Consider the following 24819-nt stretch of genomic DNA (forward strand, 5'->3'; position numbering starts at 1 on the left):
AAGTCAAAGAAAGCTCTGTGCATTCATGCTCGTGACATTCGTGCACAAATGTGAACTTCTCTCAAACTTTTGGTGGCCATTTTACGTTCTGTTTAACAAATCTTAGCAGGCAAACAGACTTTTTTATCCTCCAAGAAGCTTTTTTGGGGAGCTTTCCTAAATCTGAACAATTGAGAAAGCTGATAAAAAAACAAAATATCTATAATAACAGGAATAATGAAAGTTTAGTTGTCTTCTGTTTAATTTGTCAGGCTTACAGTGTCCTGGATGACTAAGGATCTACACCGTCATGGAGCAAACTAAATCCACATGTTTTCATTTAAAGCATCATGTTCCAAAACCCAAAGTCATACTTCTCCATCATATGATGTGTCACGTTTGCCTCGAACATCACAACATATTTATTAGGATGTAGTTCAAGTTGATCCAAGTCGTTTTTAATTTAGGCCAGGCAGGGTCGGTTTATACCCTTCTGACTTTCATTACGCTGGACTCAAACACACAAAGGCATTGTTTGTTTAATCTGTGGAAAATGTGTTTCTGCAGAGCTGCAGTATCATATTTGTTTAACAAAGGCTTAGTGGGTTTCTTTTTCGTCCAACAGTTCTTTTTAAAGGTGAACCTGATGGATCAGGTGTCTCAGAAACAGCTGAGCGTCTCTCTTTCACGTTACAAAAACATCAGTAGACACAATGTTTGTCTGCACTCTGTCTGTGGTCAGTTCATTATGTTCAACAATAACAAATGACTAAAGCCTGTCAACTGTTTATTTTTCCTTAAACAACATGTTATGGATTATTTAAAATCAGGAGACCTCATAAATTCACACTGAGATGTAGAAGAGGATGCAAAAAAAAATGCTAAGGTGTGTTTGCTGACTTAGAGATTCAAATTTTCTCTTTCCTGTCATAATATGATTGTAGAAAACTTTTAAAACATTTAACTTGAACACACTGAGCATGATTATGAAGGATTTATTACCTAATATTAGCAACAGGATAAACAAAGGAGACTAATTTCTGATCACTTTTTCATTATGAGCTCTTTGCTGCCTTTTTTGAAAGTCTACATGTGCTTTTTCTAACTGTGTCAGCAGTTTGTGATGCACCGTTTTTGTCACAATTCTCATGTTCTTGCCTATAACAAGTTTTGGATGAAACCTTTACCTCCAGTTTATTGTTTCTCCTCCATTCACAGGATAACAATGAAGGAATGACGAAGAAGAGTCATGCAACACCACCGTCTTTGTCTCTTTCCTTCAGCTCAGCCTCCCAAAAGAATTCACAACCCCTGCTTTCCGTCTCGAATGTATTCTTACTGACGAAGCGCATTCAGTTAATCCTTTCTGAACTTTACAACAGAACCAGAACCTTTGACTCCGTATAACTTCTAACCATAAAAAGCACACACATTTGTGCACACAGACGCACAGCGGCCACATGCATACCAGCTCTTCAACTTAGGAACAAATAACAGCTTGTCTTTATGTAACTCAGATTCCTTTAGGGAAGAAAAAGTTGCCTCTACGAGCCAAGATGAACCTGCATGATTGCCTGACAAGGTAGAGTTTTTATCACTGCATCCAGTTCTGGAGAAAGGATTTTTAGTTCACGTGCCAACGTTACACAAGAATGATTCAGTTTTTAACACGAAGCCACAGATGTTTCAAAACTGGGGTTTTCTATGGGTTAAGAAAACTTTCACACAGATTTTAATATACAGCCCATTGCATTGCAAATTATTATCATATTTTTTTTAAAACTGAAGACACGTGTGCCTTTTAGAGATTTAATTACGCAAACGTTATCCCAAAGTGTTGCGTTACTGAGCGGGAGTTTGGTAACGGCAAATAACAAATGATCAAACATCATTAACTTTACGAAACGGCATCAGAGGATGTTGCTCAAGATGAAGCTGAACAAAAGATTGTTGTCGTTAGAAAATCAAGGTGGAACCAACGGGTTGATGGGAGGCAGGCTGTGAAGAAAGTGCAGGGATTGGGCTCAGGAATGTCAAGCAAAGCGCTGAACAATGCGACCGTTCACCGTGGAGGTAAGGTGCCAGAGAATCTCTCCTCTGTCTATCTGTTGACATGATCAGGAGTGGGATGCAAAATGGTTGGAGAAGCAAAAAAGACCCTTGTTTGAGAAGGCAGGACACCTCGCCTGCAACAAAAGGGCATTGATTTGCACCCCCTGCTCTTCCTCGTGTTAATTAAAAATAAAAATGTTGAAGAAGGTTGCATGCAACTTGATCAAAAATAACAGAATTTCAGCATCACAGTATCATCTATAGTTTTCTCTTTTCTTTACAGCCGACATCTGATGGCATTTACAAGACTCTAAACTCCACTTCCCCCGTCTCCTTTGTGACTTTAGGTACTTGAAAAGAATCCTAAAAAGCCTTCAGTTTTCAGTGTAAAAATTCCCATTTAAGCAATAAAACCCTGACCTCAGATCAGTACAGTTTTATCCTCAAATATTTGCACTTCCCTCACATGTACCTCACCCATGAAGAGTTGGTAAAGATCCTTCTTTTAGGCTCAGTCTTCTCACAGTCGTGTTGGAAAAAAGCATTCAAATCAAACATTTTATCTTGTTGGAAAAAGAAAATAAAGGACAGTGATTTTATTTGTTGTATCTCCAAGCTGGGATAAAAACAAACATTGGTTGAAGTTCCAGCAGATTGTTATTAGCTTTTTCTGAAGTGAAGTACTGTATGTAGCAGCTGATGAAGTGTTGCTGTTTTTCAAAATAAAAGCCTTTCTGTAATGCTGTGAAGTTGAAGCTGGATGGAAATAAAATGAGGAGGCTAAATTTAATTTTTCTGTGATTGTGATGTGCTTTTCCACTACATATAAACATCTCAGCAGCAACTTTGTTTTTTTTCTGAGATTTGAAGTTTAGAAGCCTTCAGATATTTACAAGCGCAAAAAAAAAATAATTTAAGAAATGATGCAAATTTTAATTTGACATCCTTTTTTTTAAATATAAAAACCTAAACAGTCACGACCTTAGTGGGTCTGTACAAAAACAAGCCATGGATGCAGCGTTCCAGCTTTCTTGCACAATCAGACTTGGAATGTTCGCAGAAATCCTGACAGCTGCTCTGTTGCCTGAGAGCAGAGAGGAGGAACATTCTTTCAGAAGAGGACACAGCTGTTTCTACAAATCTATTAGGAAGTTTGCATAAACAACCATTCCTCTTTCCTCGTCGGGCAAACATGAAACATTTCCACGTGTTTAGATGAAAGGATGACGATTTCGGCTGATACAAACCTACAGCATTAGTAAGCTGATGAGACTCAGTTTGCTCATAGAGAGAGTCTGAGCTGCAAAGTCTGGGTGTTTCATCCGGTCTGCCAAACCACCAAATCCTCACAAAAGTGACCAAAAGACTCCCAAGGAAAAAGGGACCTTTTCTGAAATGATTTATTGATGAAAGTTTAGTCTTAGTTTAGCTCTTTGATCAATAAAAGCATACGAGCTACAGTTTTAAACAAAGATCTTGCACAATCTGTTAGAGCTGGAAATATGAGTTGGAGATGGCTCTCAGCTACTACCACACCAGATTTGAGCTCAGTGTCTGTAAAATTAACAGATTCATAGCTGTTTTTGTGTTTGGTAAAGTTGATTAGGGTGGCCAGCTTAAATCCGGTCGACTCCAAATGTAAATCAGCTGTAGACGTACAGAAAAGGATTACTTTCTGAGAGTTTCATTAAAATGCATCCAGTGTTTTCATGAGGTATTTCGTTAACAGCCAGACTGACAAACAAACACTTGCACAGACACACACAGGTCAGCACAACCGTTAGCACTGTTCTCCTTGTGCATGTGTGTTTTTCTTCGGGGTACTCTTGTTTCTTCCAACAGTACAAAAAAATACAGAGTGGGTTAACTGGTGGGTCTAAACTCGCACTAGGTGTGACCATGAAGAGTGTTTTGTCTTTACCAACCAGTTACTGAGTATTGTAAGAAGTTTAACTTTGGATTGACTGAGTTTGTTACTGATGACTGGAGTTTATAAGCTTGTATCAATGCTGGATGTTCACTCACCTTTCCCTTAAATAAAAAGAAAATACTGCAGATCTTGCAGTTTCACTCATATTTACTCTTTGAACCCATGACTAAAGAAGTTGTTTGTGTGGAAAAATGACAGATTTTTTTTCTGGGTTTCCCTGTTCAGAGTGCAGATGTTGCAAAAATGAAGCAAAAAAAATTGCAACAGCAGTAAGATTTGAGTTTACGTCTGCACGACCCTGGGTTCACCTCACATCCTGGTTTTACTGATGAAATACTCTGGTTCAAATGTCAAAATATGTTGAAAACGAACATTTTGTTGGCCTCTTTGGATCTGATGTAAGAGGAAATTTCACGACTTGCACACTTATCAAACTGCTGACTGGGCAAAAACATCTTAGAAGGGTAAAAAAAATATACCTACTACAACTTTTAAAAGCTCTGTCTTAAATAAAAAATCCCTTTTTTACTATGAATTTTTTTATAAAAGTTGGTTTTATGTTGAAAACATATTGCTGATCTTTAATTGAGTTTAAATGCTACCTAAGTTGTAAGCAGAAATAAAAAAAAAAATTTTGATAAATATTTATTTCAAACTTTTACAGAAAAAATGTTAGTTGATCATCTCTGCTTCTTGTTGATTATGTTGATGGTTTGATTTAAAGTATAGTAAAGTAAAGTAAAGCAGGGAAAACAAATCAAATAAAACATGCATTTTCTTTTCTATGGGGTCTTGATTATTAATTGTAATAATCAATAATCAAAAGTTAAGTTTGATGATTCTGTGAAACTCAACAACACAGATTGTTGTTGCATAATCTTTAATCAGCTAACAGCTGTGCCTGGTTTTGGAATAACTTCCTGCATTTTTTTTTTCTTTCCATAAACTGGAAAACTAAAAAAACATCCAGGCAGCACCTCAGTTCAGTAGATCGTAGAGACGCCCTCGACGACTCTGTGAACCATTTTGAAAGAAAATTTGTTACATAAATATGTTAAAAGTTCAAAATCCAAGCAACAAGAATACGTGCATCTGCAACTCACTCAGGGAAATTCAAAAAGCCCCTGCAAATGTTTTGAGACTTTCTGGAGACTCCTCCCCCCCCNCCCCAGAATGACATTTGCCAGCTATTCACCAGCAGTTGCAGCTTTAATGTGGCCCAAAGTAAACTTTGAACTTGTGTGTTCAAACTGCTTCACAAGTGTGTCCACAAGTGTTGATCCAGCCTGGATTGTTTCCCTGTTGCCTCTCTGTTGGTTCACACTCATTTGGCCCCCTTCACACAGGATGATGAAGGCTACATCCTAAACATTTACATTTAACTACAGTTAAATCCCAACATTGTAAATTTATTAAGCAACAAAGGGTGTCATGATGAGGAGGTACCACATCCAGAGTTGCACTGAATCTGCTCATGTCATAAAGATCATTGTATTTAGCCTTTTGAATTCTTTCCAAGCCGTGACAGTCAAGCCTGTGATTCAGATGAGCACATGCTGAATCACAGCTGGTTATTCCGACCAGCAAAAGTAACTCAGCTTGTAATTGTCGTCATGGTTTTTATGGTCAGGAACAATTTTCACCATGAGGACAGTAATTTGTCCCACCCAGTCTGCACATATAATTTCCTGAAAGACTAACTTTAGCTCAGTGGGTTTGAGCAACAAGAAGCTGTGAGATCCTAAAAAACAGTTTTTATGACTTCACCACTTAGACATGAGAGGGCAGGACCCGCCGGAGCAAACACGTGTGCACTAAAGAGCCACGAACAAGCTGCCCGCACAACTGCAGATATGATTCCTTACTGAGCATCATGCCTTGCATTACTTGTCTGAACATGAATTTAAAGGTGGAAGACAAGAAATACTGCATTTGGACCTGCTGTGGGGCAGAAACCTGTGGGATGATGGATCAACGCATACCTGACCACAATAAATCCACTCAGCATTGATCCCGAAGCACACGCTTCATTTCAAATTCTCATGACTGCAACGACACAAATCATCCCCTCCTTTGGAGTCTCCTCCTGCTCTCTGATATATTGTGCCATTTTCCCGTCATCCCAGAGGAGGTGTGCTGTAAAAGCTGAATCAATGGTGATGTTAGCAGTTTTACTCAGCCCATATTTCCTTTATCAAACCTCTCTTGGAAAAGCTCGTCGGTTTGGCTGCCAAGTCTTTTTGGCAAAGTCATGCTGACATCATCGGAGGAGCTGGTTTATAGAAAAAGTTTAACAAAGGCCGCTTTTTCAACACTGTGACACTTTTCTTTTACTACTCAGTGAAATAAGTATTATTGAAAAATAGAAAAAGAAATCTTGAATTAAGGTTGTGTAAATTAAACTTGTGTGTGGGGGTGGTGGGTTAGCTGGTTATGTGCTTTACCAGCATGCACAGAAATAATTATGTGTCTGGGATGTAATACTCCCTTTAATCTGTTATTACCTGTGGTAAAATACAATTTCTTACTCATTTTTTCTGTTTCAGAAAATATCATTAGTTCAGACTGCTTATGTTTAAGCACTGAAGCTTCTGTCACAATTTTTAATTTGCAGCTCCTCTTGCAGTTTTGAAAAACTCAGGAATAGTGCACTGTGACTATTGGTTGCAGTATATCATACAACAAGAATGAAATGTGCAAAAAAAAAACAACTGCATTTTCCATAGACATCAGCAGGATTTTAGGGAAGTGAGTGAGAAACCCCAGCTCTGTTTGGAGCGTTATAGCTCAGGCACACTTTACAATAAAAACTTCATTCAAAGCTTAAACACGTCACAGAATATCAGACTGAACTTATTTTAACTGACATGTTGATGTCTTTAATGGTTTTTATGTAACTGCAGTTTAGGTTTTATGATTCTTGAATATTTTACAACAGAACGTTCAACTTGGTATGGTGGTGTCTGATAATAACTTCTTTCTAATGTTTTTTTTTGCAAACTCTTCTTATTTCCTCAATCTTTATTCTTCTTTTCCAGTTTGTACATCAAACTGTAGGTGTTTTTGTCCTCTTTTATCCAATGTGTTTCAGTGCTGTAAGGCTTAAAGCCCAGATCTCAACCTGCACATCATTTAGGATATTTTTGTTCGTAGAATACAATTTTGACACTTGTTGAGCACTGGTTTTGTTACAAAAAAATGAATAAAAAATGCAGATACAAAGTAAGATGGATACAGCCAAACGTGGACTGAAGATTGCTGGCGGCTGATAGCATTGCACTTGGGACACTGGCCCATTGCCAAGCACAAGAACAAAATGTGGTTCTGCAATTATGACAGCTTTTGAGCTCTGAAGTTATTCAGATTCTGGCATCCTTTCAAAAACTCATCAGAAACTGTATGTACTGATCTAAGCTTATAAATCCTACAAACAACATGCAAGGTTTGTTTTTTTTTTGCAAACGCTTCTTACCTCCACAAACTTTAGTGTTCTTTTACAATTTATGCACCAAGATGTAGGTTTGTGTTTCAGTGCTGTAAGGCTTAAAGCCCAGATCTCAACCTGCACATCATTTAGGATATTTTTGTTCGTAGAATACAATTTTGACACTTGTTGAACAATTACTGCACTGGTTTTGTTAAAAATAAATGAATAAATGATGCAGATGCAAAATAATATGCATAACAATGCAGTGGAGACACTGGCCTGGTGCCAAGCACAAGAACAAAATGTCTTCCAGCAATTATGATAGCTTTTGAACTCTGAAATAATTCAGATTCTGGCATCCTTTCAAAAACATTTTCAGAAACTGTATGTACCGTACTGCAAACATAAATCCTACAAACAACATGCTAGGTTTGATAAAACCTATAAACGTTATTTCTGAATTGACTTTTCTAACTCTAACATGAATTAAAAGTCTTTTGACGGAGGTAAAAGAAGTAGCTTCTCAGATGAGCGTTGTGAACAGGAGGGGAGGTAGAGACCCTCATCAACAAGCCCATTTCCTGTCCTCTAAATCGTTCCTTTCTCCTCCCCTCTCAAAGGACTGCCATTTAGCCTCGAGCGTGTTCTTCTGGCTCCGAGGCACCTTCTTTTAACTCATGGACATGTTGCTTCATGTACCGGGTAAACAGGAAATACTGTACAATACAGAAAGACCAGTTCAAGTCAGTGGAATGAAAGGTGACTGCTCATGAGGCCGACAATGGAAAAGTTTTTATGTTATCTTAAAGTTGTGTTAAAACGGTAAAGTGTAAATACTTAAAGTAATACACCTTGATGATTGCATGTAGTTCTTCTTTACTTCAGGACAATTACATGGAGTTTATTTCTTTCCATCCTCCTTTAATGGAATCCTTTCTTCCCTCTGGCCCTTTGTGTTTGGCCCCCTGCAGTGCAATTTGGCCAGGAAACAGCTCAAAAGAGTTTATTCAGCTTTAAAACCCTGCCTTCTGCATTCCACACCAGAGTGGAAATTGGGATTAATGATTAGTTGAATTAACTGGATTGCATTCAGAGTTACAGCACTTAATGTAAAGTTTCTTATTTGTAGACATTTTCTTAATAATCAGCTATAAAAGGGGGAGTAATGTCAGCGTAAAACATATAATTTCTTTTATATTAAAAGAAAAAAATCTGGAAATCAAACTAATTCTCACTTGATTTTCTTGAATCTTAATATGTCAAATAAATAAAGGCTTAGCATTTCTTGAAGGAATGCATATTTCCCTGTCGTCTTTCAGGACAAAGTTTGAGACAAAGATCATCTTTCTATGCTGAAAAAAATTTACTTAGAAATAAGTTTTTTGTACAAACTTTGATGCAAGTTCACAATATCTTGTGTGATTTGTTAGAGCTCAGTATGTCTGTTAGGAAAGACTGTCGGCTACTACCATGCTAAATTTTGGCTCAGTATCTGTAAATTTGACTGAGTTTTAGCAACTTATGTTTTGTTTTAAGGTTGAGTTGCTGTCGCAGCCATCTTGAATTTGGTTACCACTGAAAATTATTCACTTGTGGATGATTACTTTCTGAGAGTTTCAATAGAATCTGCCAGGTTTTTGATGAGAAATTTTGCCAACAGACAGACAAACACAGGAAATTACACGATCACCCACCAACATTAAATGCAGGCGATAGTTACAGAATTAAAGGATTTATTTTAGCATGCAACCATGTGAGTTTTGCATCAAAATAAACTGGTGCAACTGGTAATTTACTTGTGAGAGCAAATGATTTTAACATTTTATATTTGTATAAAATTAAATCAAAGATTGCTGCAAAACTACCAGTGCTTTACTCTGGGATTCCTGAAACCTACAGAGTTTGTGTCTCACACAAAGAAGCATTTTAACACAGACCTAAAGCCACCTGTTTTTTATTGGAAGACACAAAAGCCATTGTTTAACGACAGGAACCTGGGACAAACAATCATCTGTGGATCCCGCCATCATGACACCCAGCCCCCGTTATCCTAACATCCACCATCTGTTTGGGGGGTAGGGCTGTCTGTTTCCATGGTAACCCTGTACCCCTCCTCCCTATAAGATATGGGGCTTCTATTGTGTGCCCCACGTGCATTATGCTCCAACTGTAACCCGACCAAAGGGGTGGTGGTCTCGCCTACAGGACTCAAATAAAAGATTTTTTTTTTTTTGGACAGGATCTGTAAATTAGTTTTCTTGACACATATGTTACAAATGAAAGGCAATAAAAAAAAAACTTGACTGCAAAATATGCAGGTCAGAAAAAAAAAGAGAAGAAATTCCTCAGTAGGAACCTCACTGTGTAGAAGATCAGCTCCCTTCCCCCCAAGCAAAAGAAGGTGACCTTGCAAATTAAGCCCACCCACCCCCTTTTACCCGATGCCTAGTCACCCCGGCTCCCCTGATGGATTTTTCCAGAGGTGAGAAGATAGCGAGGAGTTGGAAGTGGTAAGCTTGCAAGAAAAGAGTATTAAAAAGGAGTTTAGCATCTGTTTAATGAAAATAAAGTCAGCCTAAATATCTCAGATACAGCCTACAGCAACTAATATTTGTCTAAATCTATTGTGAGGCACAGCAGTTTCAATAAATATGTGTGCTAAAATCTGATTATCGGTTCTTCTGGCAGGCAAGGGTTAAAAGTACCACCTTCAACTTTTATTCCAACAGCAATTAGTGGCAGTAGTGATGTAATTACACTGACTTTCACTGGCATTTCATTAACATCCCTGGCTTTTTTTGTTGCATGTGGGCTTGTAGGGGTGATAAACAGCACAGATTTTAGGCCTGCAAGCTCATTTATCTGTGCATGCAGTTTTATCCTTTAACAATCTGGGCATCTGAGACCTTTTAAAACTTTCTACCAGGGATAATAAGTCCAACCTGCCTGTTTTTGATATAGTGTGGGGTTACATAAAAGTGAGGCGCTTTGATCTGAGGCAGAACCTTATTAGGCACACAGAGTCCAAAACAACACACAGATGGAAAGCATTAGTCCTGTTGGCAGGAAACTCAAGTTTCCTATTGCACTGTGAATTAATAAATTGCAATAAACATTACGGTTATTGCTGAGTTTAACTTATTTGTATGCAGTGAAGAAATTGCCTCTGACCTTGCAGGTGCTACAACTACACAATCATTCTGTTTTTTTTCTGTTTGGATGGAAGTTCACTTTTATAGGACTGATAGAAGAAACTAAAAACATAAAAATCTAAATGAGTGTTGAAATAATGAGTACCTTACTTGTGCAAGGGGGTGCACCATGGATCTGTCCTGGAGTCACTCATATTTATATGAAATATTTAGGAAATTCAAAACTTTGATAATGCAAATTTCCATGTATATGATGGCCTTCTGGTTGACTTCTTCTCTGCATCTTCACTAAAACAGGCTCCAAAGTTGTACCTTTTACTGTTTAGCAAAACTTGTGTGATCAAAGGCTTGTTTTGAGTCCCAACAAATTGAAGTTTGTAGAGTTATTTTATACACAATTAAAGCTACTATCACTACTTCTAACAACTTTGGTAAGAAATCAAAAATTCAACAGAAATCTGAGTTTTAGTTGATGGATTTCTATTTTTTACGTTTTTATTGAATATTTTGTTATGTAAGGTAACCGGTTTTATATAAGAACCCAAATTGAGGACAAGTTCAGGATTCCAGCAAACATTTTGAATCACAGGATTAAAGTAAAACAGAGCCCAGAGGATACACGCAGAGGATATGACAAAAACTGAAACAGGTGTGCTGATTAGTAATGGGAGACAGGTGGTGCGTGAGGAGAAGCACAGAAAACAGAAGACATCCAGTGGCTATGGTAACCAAAACTAACAAAACTCAACATAAATAAGATAACCAAAGCAAGCACTTAAAAAATCATGAATAAACACAAATGGTAATTGTTAAAAAGACGTGTCATTTCCACTCTGTTGAATTACAATGTGGTCCTGGATAGCTGTGCTACTTTGCAATGCTTAAAAGCTTTGAATACCACCTACTGTGGAGTTTAGGCTCATTACAAATTTTGCATAGGCTTTCTAGAATAGAAGAAAACAGAACGATCTTTATTGTCACTGTATGGCTCGTAAACAATGCAACCTGGAACAATGAAAGAGTCAAACTTGATGTGGGGAAAAAAGCAGCTACTAGCCTACAACTATCTTTGGTATGCTTCCATATTCTTATAGTCTTATTAGTTTCTCCTTTCCAAACAAAAAAACTGCACTTAATTAGTAAAAACGGTAATTTAACATTATGCTCCTTCGGTCTCTAGGATTCATCGTAAACAATGTGAATTAATTTTTGGAACTTATTTTCCTCATTTGGTGAATTCCTTGGATTTCTGAAATCCTTCCCACATAAAGCTGCACATTTTATGATTACAGAATAAGAATCAGATACGGCTAATGGGACACTTACAATTAAAAAATGGCCCTTTTGTCCTCATTTTATTCTTAGACTCATTGTATGTTTAGTTTGCACATGTATTAGGTAATTATTACTGATTGAACAGACCACTCTTGCAGAAGACATTTTAAATAACAAACCTTGTTTTTCACTGGCTGAACACAGATTACATAAGAAATCCAGTTTTATTACTGGCAAGAGAATTTAATTTGGAAGCAAAAACACAACTGGAATTTTTTAATGTTAACTTGGACAGATTCTAATTAAATGACATTCCAATGTCATTTAATGAAATGAGCAAGTAAATTTTCCTGGGTGTGTTAACATAGAGATTGCCTCAAGAGTGCAAATAAAAAACAAGTCAAACAAACAAATAAAAAAGCAGTTGTATCTACTTGTGCGACCACAGAAAACAATATGTCAAAATATTTGCATCTATTTGAACATAACCTGCTACAGTGATCCAAGCAGAAAATAAAAATACTTGGATAAACAAAGCAAACAGTCGTCCAGTGTGGAAGTGATTCCTGTGGAGCAGGTTTTTTTTCATGTTCATGACGCTTGAATATTTCCGCTCAGTCTGTTCTGACCACAGCAGCACAAGGGGAAATGTTACGGGTTTCCTTATTTAAGTTGCTCAAGCATTGAGCCACAAAAAAGAAGAAAAAATAGTCTAACTCCAGCAACACAAGTGTGTTTGGAGAAAAAAACACAACATAATGATTCATCATAAGTCACTATTGTGAAGAAAAGAAGAAGGAGGCCCTTGAAGCCCTTTCACCTCCTTTGTTGGATTTGATTTAGTTGCATCAGATCTGTGGAGCAGTTTTTCAAGTCTGCGAGACTAAAGTATTACGCTGAAATATAACATAAAAATAAGAGCAAACAAGTGGTGTAAGACCATATCCACCCCGATGGGAATGATTCATAAAATCTATTTTTTTTTTCTAAAAACACTCAAGTCTGCACTGAAACACTAACAGAAGAATACTGAGCTTCCTTTGTTGAAAAATCATATGACTACTTTAGTACACAGCCCAACCCAGACGGGTTTGTTCAAAACTGCTGTTTACTTTTCTACAAAATAAAGTTAGAAATTGTTCTAATAACTATTGATCTGAAACATGACTTTCATGTCTGCATGTGCAAAGCTATCGAGACCCTAGCAATGTACACACACCAGCTTTTGACTTATTGCTCCACGGTTTTGTCTCCTCACCATTAGTTGTCGATAATTTACTGGTTTGTCAATTGTCTCTTAGTAAGAAAATAAGTCTGAAGTGATTTCAACCCAGGAGTTCAACAGTTCATGTGTCCTTTTTTTCACCTGATGGTATGAATTGTACAAATTTGGATCATTTAAAATGTTCTGACAAAGTTTCCACTCAAAACAAGAGATTATGTTGTTTTTCTTGTTCTGTACAATCACACATGGTCAATCACAGGCAGAGCGGGTGGACCCTTGCTTACTTTTACAGATGACACTCAGAAACCATGGATTGAGCCTCAGTTACATGAAGCTCAGTCCAAACCAAGTAAGGGGGAGATGAAACTGATGCATGAATCAAGACTTAGAATACAGTTTTACAAGCTATGCACATAATAATTGGTGCAGGTTAATTTATTGTCCTAATCAGTGTTAAAATTGGTCAACATTGATTAAGTGCAGCTTCTGCACTTAATCAATGTTTCAATCTTGTTCAAAATATTGGCCACAGGGTGCTGGTCGCTTGGTCACAAACACGTAGAATTTAGTGACACAGAACATTTGGATATTTTCACCAACCAGCGTCTGACAGTCTTAGCCCAGTGACATGCTGAAGCTCCATTAAGAAATATTATTTATGACCAACTCTTTAAAGATGTTTACACTTTTTAAATCTAAAATTGGGTTTTGATTTGTTGCTCAATCAATCCTTGCATATTTATGTTGTTTAGTCTAATCAGAACTTGAGAGCTCCTCTCATTCGTGACCAAAGTGCTCCTAATAAGAAGCTGATCAAACTGTATAAAAACTTCTGTGAACTACAGTATAAATGTAGTGCTAACAAAATAGAAAAACAGCTGTTTCCAAAACCTTTGGAAGGTTTCTATAATTTGAAATTGCCTATAATTACATTTTGTGGAAAAAGTGAAGAATTTTGCTCCTAACCAGCATCTTTTTTTTTCAACCCTAACCAATTAGTTTTCCTGCGTAAAGATACATAAAAAGAAAAGCAATGCTCTCATATGGAACCTAGAAAAGACTTTACCAGGAGTGTCCAAAATGAAACAAAGTGAAATGCACATTTCAGACTGAAGCCACAACCAGCAGAAAGAAACTCCCTCATTTATGTGTAATTAAATCTTGGGTGCTGGTTCATTAAGTAAATGTAGACTAAAGTACAGCATTTTACATCATAAGTACAAGTAAACAATAAAATGGCAATGCTTCAGCTTGGCAAATGGACAATGCGTTTTTTTAAACAAATATGCATAAATCAGCCTCTGCACTTAAGCAGCGATGCAGTTATGAGTAGATTTTATTTAATAATTTTTTTCAAGAAGTTGCTCTTTGAAATCTTTGTTTTTGGTGACAGTGGATGTTCTGCACGAAAGCATTTAAAAAAATTAAATAAAAGAGGTTTATTTTAAGCCTCCGGTGCTCTGTATGTGTCAATAAATGAATCATAATTCAGAATGTAAGGTATCAGTAGTCAAGAGGCTGATACAGTAAATTAATGAGAGCAACGAGGTCTTGATGCATGAATAAACATGAAAAAGCAGATTTTATGGTCAGTTGTTGATGAATCCACACCTGTCTAAAATAAGAGCTAGCTTCAGCTGATGGTCTGTGGATCACCGGGACACTCTAAATTACACCTCATGAATAAAAGCATGCTTCTGGTTAACAATAGAGCTTCTGCTGCAGCCTGAGAAGGGGGAAGGGCAGTGCATTCCTCCACTGACCTGCTGCTTGCAGCAGATATTAAACAATAACAGTTCCTCTTTGTCTGACTTCAGCAGTAATGAGAAGAATGATGATCTACATCCATGAATGTTCTGCGTTTACAGAAAACATGTCAATAAAAATACCTTTTAAGGTGGAGGTGAGCAAACAATGAAGATAAACGTGAAGAACAACGTGGTTCTGAGCGATTACCTGGAGAAGAGTATGTTCATACCTGGTTTACGTCACCTCTGGTGAAAGAGCCACAGCTGCTGACGTATATCATCTCAAAGTTAATATCGCCTTTAATTTAATTGACATAAACGCCATAAACATCACATTTTACCCCAATATGAGTCTATGAAAGTCTACAACATGCTGAGTTCAGACAAAAGATGATTTATGGCACTACAAGTCCTGATGTGGAACAGAGATTTTAGCTAATAATGAAAGCAGTTATGAACAAATAATATCTTACTCGTTGTAAATACAGGAGCTTTCTGAATAGCACCAGTTTAATTCTGACCTGAATGTCGATCTAATGGCTACTTTGTGTCGGGATTTGGGGTTTTGGTTTGCAGTTTGTAGTCTTTTTGTTTAAGTTGGAGTTTATTGTTTAGTTTATTCAGTTATCTTGTTAGTTTGGTTCGTGTACTTTCTGTCTCTGTCTCTTGTGTCTGTGTTTGTTTTCATCTACATCTCCCCAGTTTTGTCATCTGTTTACCTGCCACACCCATCTCCACCTTTACGTCACTGTCAGTTTGGCATTACAAGGTTGTTTACGTGAAATTTTGTGTTTTCTTGCGAACACAAAAAGCAGCAGCAGTGTTCTGTAGCACTTCCAGTGCAGCCTGAGGCAGCTCTGCCAAAAGAAAATCGCATTTTTACCACAATAACTGTGTAGTATGAAATTAATGGTGGTGTGGAGGTTTATAAAATAGCATTTGTGTAAACCAGTGTTTTTTAAAAAAAATTAGGGGTGGGGCCCAGCTTGGGGTCATGAAACACCAAATGGGGCTTCTTGAGAAAATCTATGGAAACCAAATGAACTTTAGAAATAATGGCAAATAGCATAGCTTTAACTGATACAAATAAATGAAAAACAATGGACAAAAATGCATAAAAACCTTTATAATCTTTGTCAGTGCACTTTGTTAAGTAGCTTATTAGCAAGTTTTGTATATTTTAGCAATAAAGCAGGGGTCTCAAACCTCTGCAACCTTTATTTTGTTGGTTAAAAATTAAAAAAGGTTTGTGAACCACTGGTATAAACCACTGGAAAATATTTGAGAATGGAGTTTATTTTAAGACAGTGACTATCTGTTAACTAGTCTGCAACATGTAACATATTAATTGTTCATAACCTCCCCACCTCAAAGAAGCTGAACTATCCCTTTAAGTTAAAATGCCTTTTTTGTTCTTGAACAGAAAGAAAAATGGGTTCAGGGAGACTGTGGGGGTGTCAGGAAGTCCATGTGTTGCTTTTTCCAAGGAAAGTGTGACCAAAAAACAAAGAAACCGCTGGCAGCGACTTCCCAACATCTGCATCATCACCCTTTCTGACTGTGTTCCTCCTCATGACCCAAAAACAAACATCTGAACCCAGATTGCAGCATTCTTTTCTCCTGATGTTCCAGTCTGAGCCATGCAGGCAGGTGCAGAGAACCCTCTCAGGTTAGAACATGATCCACATTAAATGCTGACTTATGCTTGGTAAAACTCCAGGAAATGCAGCTTTATTTGAAATCCCAAGAACTGGATTTGATTCAACGTTTTATTCCTCCGCAGCCTAAAAGCACAATGACGGAAATAGGAAAGATTGCATGAGGAGAGCAGGCCTCCTTGCTGGCAGCGGCTCCTGAGCAGACGGGGGGTGGGGTGCGCGGCGAGCCGCAGCGCAAACTGGGAGGAGAAAAAATGGGGGGAGGTTTGGGAACCGTCTTTGTCCTCACCCAGTAGTTCAACTCACACAACTGGAGAAGCTCGGAGTCTCCTCGGTGGAAAAGAAGAACAACTGAATGGCTTGATATTTCCTGTGGAGGGCTCGCTTTGAAAGAAGAGAAAACCGAGAAGAAGCTGCTAGAAAAGCGACAACTTTAAGGAGACAGAAGACGAACTGAAGGTAAAAAAATGCCTCCAAAACAAAACGTGGCGGCGCAGAAACGCCTCAACATCACCCTTTGGAAGCAAATAGTGCTTTATTAGCTTTCATTTGCAACTCTGAGTACTGTAAACTGTGGAGAACAGCTTTAGTTTGGTAACGAAGCAGCCAAAGAAAGTCGAAGTGCGTAAATGTGTCGTTAGACGGCAGCTGAAGTTTACGCGCACAAGCTGGGAAAAATCAGAGCTGATTAAAGCACAAAACCAGCTCTGAATATGTAAAACTATTAGCATTTAACGGCCTATTTGGACCAAATGAAGTCATTAATTTACTGTGGTGGCATGCAACCCCTTTTTTGAGAAATAATTTTTAGTCTTTTTGTCATAAAGAAATGAGCCGGAATCACATCCTGTTTTTCCTCTCTCCATTAAACCCACACACCAGCCTACATGACATGTTTGAATATTCCATGTTTATTGTTCAAGTTTCTTTATATAATAATAATATAGATTATGTGCGGGTGTAAATGTCAGCCTGTATGGCTCCACTGTGTCGTTGTTTGGCACGAGGAGATTTTTCTCCGCATGCTCTTCCTAATGGGATTAGTTTTCATTATATGCCATTTATTTAATTGAAATGCGGAATTGTTTAAGGTAAAACCTGCATGTAACTTTGAGTCGTATCATTTCTTTCACTGTTTGCAAAATATTCACTTAAACACAAGAAAATCCAGTTTTTATTCTGTCATGAGGAAATAAAAGGTGGATTGGGTTGAATTAAATTTTCTGAGTAGGACCAACACATTTGTCCAAATGTAGCCACTCACTTAGGTCATCCTTTAGTTTTCCCTTCTCAGGCCATGGGCCCCTCAGCCTGAGGGCTTCAGGCTGCAGAAGGATTAACTATAACCCATCTCCCAGATGTGAGGGGCCACAAAGGCCCTTCTGTTCTGCAGGGCTGGGCCAGAAAGGAACCTCTGCAGCTTGGAAACAGACTGAAAAGTGTCAAGTGCCACATATAGGTCTTTACTGCCTGGGTGGAGGGATTCTAACCCACAGAATGTCTTTGGAGAAAGTGAAAAGATGCTACTGATTAAATGAAAGCATGCATAATTTAAAAATATTTCTTGCAGGGCAGGGTTATACTGCACCACTCTGACTTTCTGACCTGATATCTGGAGTCCACGTGGCCTGAGTGGATGTAGAAAGAAGTCATTCAAAAGTGTTGCAAAGATGTAAACGTAGCTTTAAATCTCATTATTGCTGCTCTTCCATGCCCTCATGTCCTGTAAATATAGATATATACTGAATTATTTGTGTATACTGGAGGTGACTGAAAACTTCTGCCACCTTATAGCCCCATGTCATACCCTGGTGATTCAATTTTGGATCTGGTCATTAATCATTGCTTATCTGTTTTATTACACAATAAAAGTAGCCCGAATTCTAACCTCTATCCAACTTAGAAATAAATACAGTTTGCTTTATCTTTGGATCCTTAACCCTATTTATCTTTATTTCTGACTATTCTATAATATATTGGGCTTACACAGTAACCCCTAAACCCTAATCTTAACCAGATGAGTAGATAATAGTAGAGGTTGCCAGATATGTTTTTTTTTTTTTCTGATGCCTATCTTTGTGCAGCAGCAGTTGCTACACGTTCATTTTCCTGCGTATTAACTGGTTAGATATGCACAGGCATGTTGGATTGCAGATTGTTTAAGAACTGTAAAATATCAACCGAATATGCAGCAGGTTAATTAAAATCAGCAGCTGTCAAGATGGCTACCAAGAGACTAATGGCAGATGTTCTTTTTTATATCTGCAATGTCCGTGTAGTGTTTTGTAAGTACAAAGTGGTGAAAGTATAAACTAACCAGCATCTTTTGTGTTGTGTAAGTCTCTTTAAAACATCTAGCACATGGTCAGATATGTAAAACATCACAACCTACTCATGAAACAGAATTTAAATCACCTTTTCAGTTCAAACAACTGGAATAAAAAACCCTGAATACCAATCATCACCAGGTAAAGTCAGCATCAGATTAAATCTGATTCTGCAGCTCTTTTTGAAAGGCAGCATTTTGACTGGAGGTGACTGAGTAAATAATGTAAAATGTGACCTGCTGCTTTTGCAATAAAATAAGTCCTGGAAGTATGGCAGAAAACAGACTGATGCCACGATCTCCCCCTCAGCCTTTGTGCAATCTGAAGCCCTCATGTGCCGTCATAAGATGATTGGAAGCTACTTATTAAAATGACTTCCAGTTCTAACTTTTGGATGTGCAACTATGTGAAAAGTTCACAATAAAACCATGGTTTTAATTTTTCCTTTGTGAGGCAAATCTAAGCCATTCATATCTGACGTATAAAGCGGAGTCTAACAGTCCATATCACCTGGAACAGCCTGAATCTGGGTTTTCCTTGCATAAAGGCAGATCTTTACGTACGTTCTTCTTGAGTCCCTTACAGACCAGCTGTTAAAGCCTTTAAAAGGTAGTTATGAAACCATAACTGAGATTGAACTGCAAAGTCATCAAGAGTTCCCTAGAGCAAAACTCTCAAATAGCTGCCATTGTCAGCTTGAGATTAAAAGTTTTTGTTTCTTAGACATGGTTGTGAACAATGAGGATCACTTCTAATCTACGTTAATTTTGACCTCTTACCTTGCAGTATGTCTAACACGATAGATATGTTTAAATCTTCCGATAAAAGGGCTTGAACTGGCCTGTAAAACCCATAACCTGTTTGCGATTGTGTTGTTATTAAGGACTGTGCCATTTTCAAACTATGCGTCACTTGAGGAGCAGGTTTTGGAGATCTTAAAATCACTGGGACATTCTGTTTGTAAATGTACAACTGTTGACGGTAGGCGTGTACAGGTAAGCTGCAGGTGAACGATGGTATGTTTCCAGTAGAATTGAAGTGTTGAATAATTGTACTCGGTTAGGAGTGGGTTAGTGGTGTGACATGTTTTGTCAGTTTTAGCACTTCTTGGAAGGACGGAGACCGGCAGAAAGTTTGAGTTCATTGCGCGGTTTTAAAAACGTTTTAAATGTAAACGCACGGAAAAAAAGCAGCGTGCAATCTCATACTGAAAGACAAAGTTCTGTTCAAACCTTAGAAACATGGGTTTACACTGTACAGTGTTAAATAGTGAGCTTTGTGCACCTTTGGACTGTTCTCTTTGGAGCACCCTGAAGATGAATTTTATGAACGGGCACTACATAAAAAATGAATTTTTTTGAAATGAACTCTAATCCTGGGTGGTTTTAAACAATTTGGAAATCAAACATCAGGATCCCATTTATCCCTGATACAAAGTGGCACACATCATGTGGCAGGCTTGGACAATAATATCTAAGAAAGCCACTTTTAGAGCAGAGTGCTTCAACAAAATTTATACAATTATGTGAAATACAAATCCCATCAGACAGCAAATACAACAGTTAAAAAGTTAAAAACTTTAAAAAATAAGCCTTTCTCTCAGAGGTCATGTTTACTTTGTCATTCTGGGCAGATTTAAAAGCAGCGTGATGAAATTATGTCTCACAGCTCGAGTCAGTACAAAATGACTCCAAAAAAGACAGAATGATTCAGTACAAAGACTGCTGATAGCACAAAATGCAACCAGTACCCGAATTAGAGATATGAAACTGTCAAAAAACATAAAACATGATAATAGTTGTAACCACATGGACCACAATGATCTAAAATATGTTTGCATGCATGAAATATCTCCTCAGATTAAAACTACACTTTCACACATTTAAAAGTTCGCTGGTATGTGCCTGCTTGGCCTAAACTGCGGCAGTGTGGTTTTGTAAGAGTGAATCATGGTTCCATGAAGTTACTCATTGGGTTAATTGCAGATAGTGTGAAACCACAAGACCTTATTTTAATTTGTGAGACTTGAAGATGTGAACAGCGTTTAAACGTGATTTTGTGAGAGTGTGTCAGAGCAGATCAGACTGAGCTAATTCAGCTGAGCGTGACTTGTTTTCCAAGAACTGATTGTTGAATCATGGCCTTAAGTTGAACAGTGAAACCAGTCACATGCCAGTATAGTTCTTTTAACTGTGGAACATGGTTGAGATCTTTCCAGAATAATAATAAAAAGAAAAATAACGGTTATTTCCTGGTAAATGAAGAACAATAGTCATTTAGAACTTCGATACCCAGGGATCCTTGCCTGAACATGCTTTCATTAAAACTGCAGGAAGTCGAGTTCCTGGGACTGGGATGTTTATATTGTAATGCTGTAGCACTACCTTGTGGCTGCCTTATGTAACAACAGTCAAGGCAAAAAAAAAGGAATGAAACAAATGGATGTCAAGTATTTTGTACTTTGCAAAAGTCATGAGTAATTTCTTATTTCTTTATAGTTTGCCTCAAACGAAAGAAACTTTAGTAATTGGCATATCTCAGTGTGGTGAACAGTGTGTCTTTAAAAAATTGAGAAATTGGACAAATGGCCTCAAACTGATTTTTCATTTTTAATAGATCCAGCTAAGAACTGTAACATATTGTCTGTCTGAGTAGCTAGTAACCAAGTGGTTAAAGACCCCATTTAAAATGATTTCTCTGCTAAGTTGTCTATGCAGTGGCACAAAACTGGTTTATCCCTTGAAATTAGGTGCATTTTTATGGTTTATTGATTAGTTCAGTTGGTTATTAACAACAAAATGATTCTCTTAAAATGATCAAGTACAAAAAATGAGTCAAAAAGACCTTCAGAAAGCTCTGAGAATCTTTATAGGTAAAGGTATGAAATCAAATATGATAAAGATTATCCTGAACTATATTAAATGTTGCAGTTTACCTCTATAGTTTTCCAGGTATGTTGATAAGCGAATCTGAAATGCAGGTGCACACTCAATGTAAGCAAAGCACCAGTCATGCGTTCTCAATGTTTGCTCACATATTTTTATTTCAGGACACATTAACCATGTTTTCTTCTTTTGTCAGTGACAGGTTTATTGGTGAAGTAATTGGGGAATTTTTTATAAATATTTCCTTTTCCCCCCACAGGACTGACTGCTTTCCTGTCCCACAAGCAAAATGAGCTGGAGCTTCCTCACACGTCTGCTGGATGAGATTTCCAACCACTCCACCTTTGTGGGTAAAATATGGCTCACCCTCCTCATCGTGTTCCGCATCGTGCTGACGGCGGTTGGTGGCGAGTCGATCTACTACGATGAACAGAGTAAATTTGTATGCAACATGCAGCAGCCCGGTTGTGAGAATGTGTGCTACGATGCGTTTGCGCCGCTGTCGCACATCCGCTTCTGGGTGTTTCAGGTGATCATGATCACCACCCCGACCATCATGTATCTCGGCTTTGCTATGCACAAGATCGCCCGCATGGACGACGATGACTATGGTTCCCGGCGCAGGAAGAAGATGCCCATAGTGAGCCGTGGTGCCAACAGGGACTACGAAGAAGCCGAGGATAACGGGGAGGAAGATCCCATGATCCAAGAGGAAATCGAGCCAGAACAGGAAAAGGAAGTTGCAGAGAAACCCAAAAAGAAGCATGATGGACGACGTCGCATCAAGAGGGATGGTCTTATGAAGGTCTACATTTTTCAGCTGCTATCACGTGCAGTCTTCGAGGCTTCCTTCCTGTTTGGGCAGTATGTCCTCTATGGGCTGGAGGTGGCGCCATCGTACGTTTGCACACGCTCCCCTTGCCCGCACACGGTGGATTGCTTCATCTCTCGTCCAACTGAGAAGACGATCTTCCTGCTCATCATGTATGCTGTCAGTGCTTTGTGCCTGCTCTTTACTCTGCTGGAGATCCTTCACCTTGGCATCAGTGGAATCCGTGACTGCTTCTGCACGCCACGGCCTCGCGCTCTTCCTTCCCGCCACCCAGCCCTGGGCAGCCAGAGACCCTCCATCTGCCGTCAGCCCTCAGCTCCTCCAGGTTACCACACAGCTGTGAAGAAGGACCCATCTGGAAAAATGGGCTTCAGGGATAACCTAGGTGACTCAGGCCGCGAGTCCTTTGGAGACGAGTCGTCGTCTCGGGAACTGGAGAGGCTTCGCAGACACTTAAAACGGGCCCAGCAGCATCTGGATTTGGCGTACCAGAACGAGGAGTGCAGCCCGTCGCGCAGCAGCAGCCCGGAGTCAAACGGCACTGCAGTAGAGCAGAACAGACTAAACTTTGCCCAGGAGAAGCAGAGTAGTACCTGTGATAAAGGTAATGTTTGTTTTCATCCATGCTACTTCTGTTATATTGTTCATTTTCTTCAATTAAAAATACCTAACTGCTCAAATTCTCTTCACAGGTCTCCGTGCCTAGACTCTGAACAGCTGATCCGTACAAAAAGAGGAGCCGTGAGAACAAAAGGGAAATGAGCAGGGAGTGTGTGTGTGTTTGTGATATTGTTTGAGGTGAATGAAGACAGCCCAAGCCTTTCAGTGTTACGGCCAGCTGTGGTCGAGCATCATCAACCAACAAACCCAGAAGTGATTGTCTCAACTCAGCAATACTCAAGACGACAGCCTGTCTGAAGACCCAAAGTGCTTTCTAACTGCCATCATGGAACAAGAATGGTTGACATGTATTTCTCCCTCAGGGCAGCTATATTTTTATATATATATATGGATATTTTATCACAAGACTTGGATCTTTTAGTTATTTTTATTCTTTTGGTCATCCGTTGGAAGCTTAGTTTGTGAATCTCAAGTTTGCCTTAGACTTAAACTGGAACTCCTTTTTTTATGTTGTATTTTTGCTAAGACCAAGCCAGGTTTTTTTTTCTTCTTCTTTTGAGTTTCGTACTTTTGTAAGAAAGTGAATTGGGGACAGTAAGAGCAAACAAAAAGTTAAAGAAACAAGGCACCTTTTATGAATGAAAGGTTGTTTTACTTATGAATACTAAACATGGTGATAATCTTCATACAACGTCTTCTTTTAAGTGTTTTTTTTTTTTATTTTTTGGCTGTTTTGTTGGCCCTTCACTAGTCAACATTCATAATTCTGATACCTGTACTACAAAGTACAAAGAAGTGGTTGTGGCTTAGAGAGCTATCTTTGGGATTAATCATAGGGCTGATGACATACAGTGGAAAATGAACTGATTGCCTGCTCTGGACAGGTTTACTTCATGGAAAATGTCGGCCTCTTCTGTTGCATTCCTGTTTGACAGTCTAATCCTTTGGCTTCCCCTGATGAGCATCTATGAGTCCCAGATTCTCAGCAGAGGGAACTGTTTTCCTGAAACAAACTCATCAGAGAGTACTCGGTACTAAAGGTGATTTATTCTAGAGTTGGTACTTTTTTTTTCTCCATAATTTTGAAAACCTATCCAGCATAGACTGTTCTTGCATTTTTTTCTTTCCCCTTTCAGGACCAGACAACTTTGCCACATTCCTTTTGCATTTTTCTTTAAGTTCCTTTTCCAAGAGATCGAAGTTAGACAAATTTAAACACATGATTGGACTCCTGCCTCGTTTTTGCTGTGGTTTTGATAAGCTTTTCATGTTCACACTTGGTGGGATTCTTTCTTCTTCTTTGCTGCTACAGTCATTTTTATTGTCTCTTTATATATTTGTAATTGTATTTAGTATAGTAGTTTTTGTAATGTGAGAAATATACAGCTGCACATCCGTATTTGGGATTGGTCGTGTGGGGCTGACGTGTGTGCTTGTATTCATAGCTCATAATCATTGTCTTTGTGCTGCAGTCGGGGTTTGTTAGGCCTGGTTATCGAACTATAATCGGGGTATGTTGAACCTACTTCGCAGTACAGGCCTCTCGATGGTAACTGGAACACACTTGAGGTGCCTTTGTCCAAAGGAACAAACAAACCTGGGTAATGCTTGAAAAAAGGTAACTCTTGATATTGTCTTTATTATTTTAAATGTTCGATACTGTTTTTATTTTTTGTATCTAAAGTGTTGTTCTTTTTTCACTGTGGCA

At 38.4% G+C, this 24819-nt stretch overlaps 2 protein-coding genes across 2 annotated transcripts in view; one reads left to right on the forward strand and one right to left on the reverse strand.

Annotated features, from left to right (window-relative positions):
• The first annotated feature begins 16695 nt into the window (after positions 1 to 16695).
• Positions 16696 to 24652, forward strand: gjc4b (gap junction protein gamma 4b). The gene is made up of 3 exons (XM_017420660.3): positions 16696 to 16905; positions 21918 to 23094; positions 23183 to 24652. The coding sequence occupies exons 2-3, from the start codon at positions 21948 to 21950 to the stop codon at positions 23194 to 23196; spliced, it is 1161 nt and encodes a 386-aa protein (XP_017276149.1). The 5' UTR covers positions 16696 to 16905; positions 21918 to 21947; the 3' UTR covers positions 23197 to 24652.
• The window catches only part of LOC108238518 (lactase-phlorizin hydrolase-like), a 19368-nt gene continuing 18834 nt past the window's right edge, over positions 24286 to 24819 (reverse strand). The window contains exon 9 of the mRNA XM_017420654.2: positions 24286 to 24293. Coding sequence (XP_017276143.2) covers positions 24286 to 24293 — 8 coding nt within the window. The remainder of the gene's footprint in view (positions 24294 to 24819) is intronic.

This window comes from Kryptolebias marmoratus, linkage group LG6 (genome assembly GCF_001649575.2).
Source record: "Kryptolebias marmoratus isolate JLee-2015 linkage group LG6, ASM164957v2, whole genome shotgun sequence".
Lineage (NCBI taxonomy): Eukaryota > Metazoa > Chordata > Actinopteri > Cyprinodontiformes > Rivulidae > Kryptolebias > Kryptolebias marmoratus.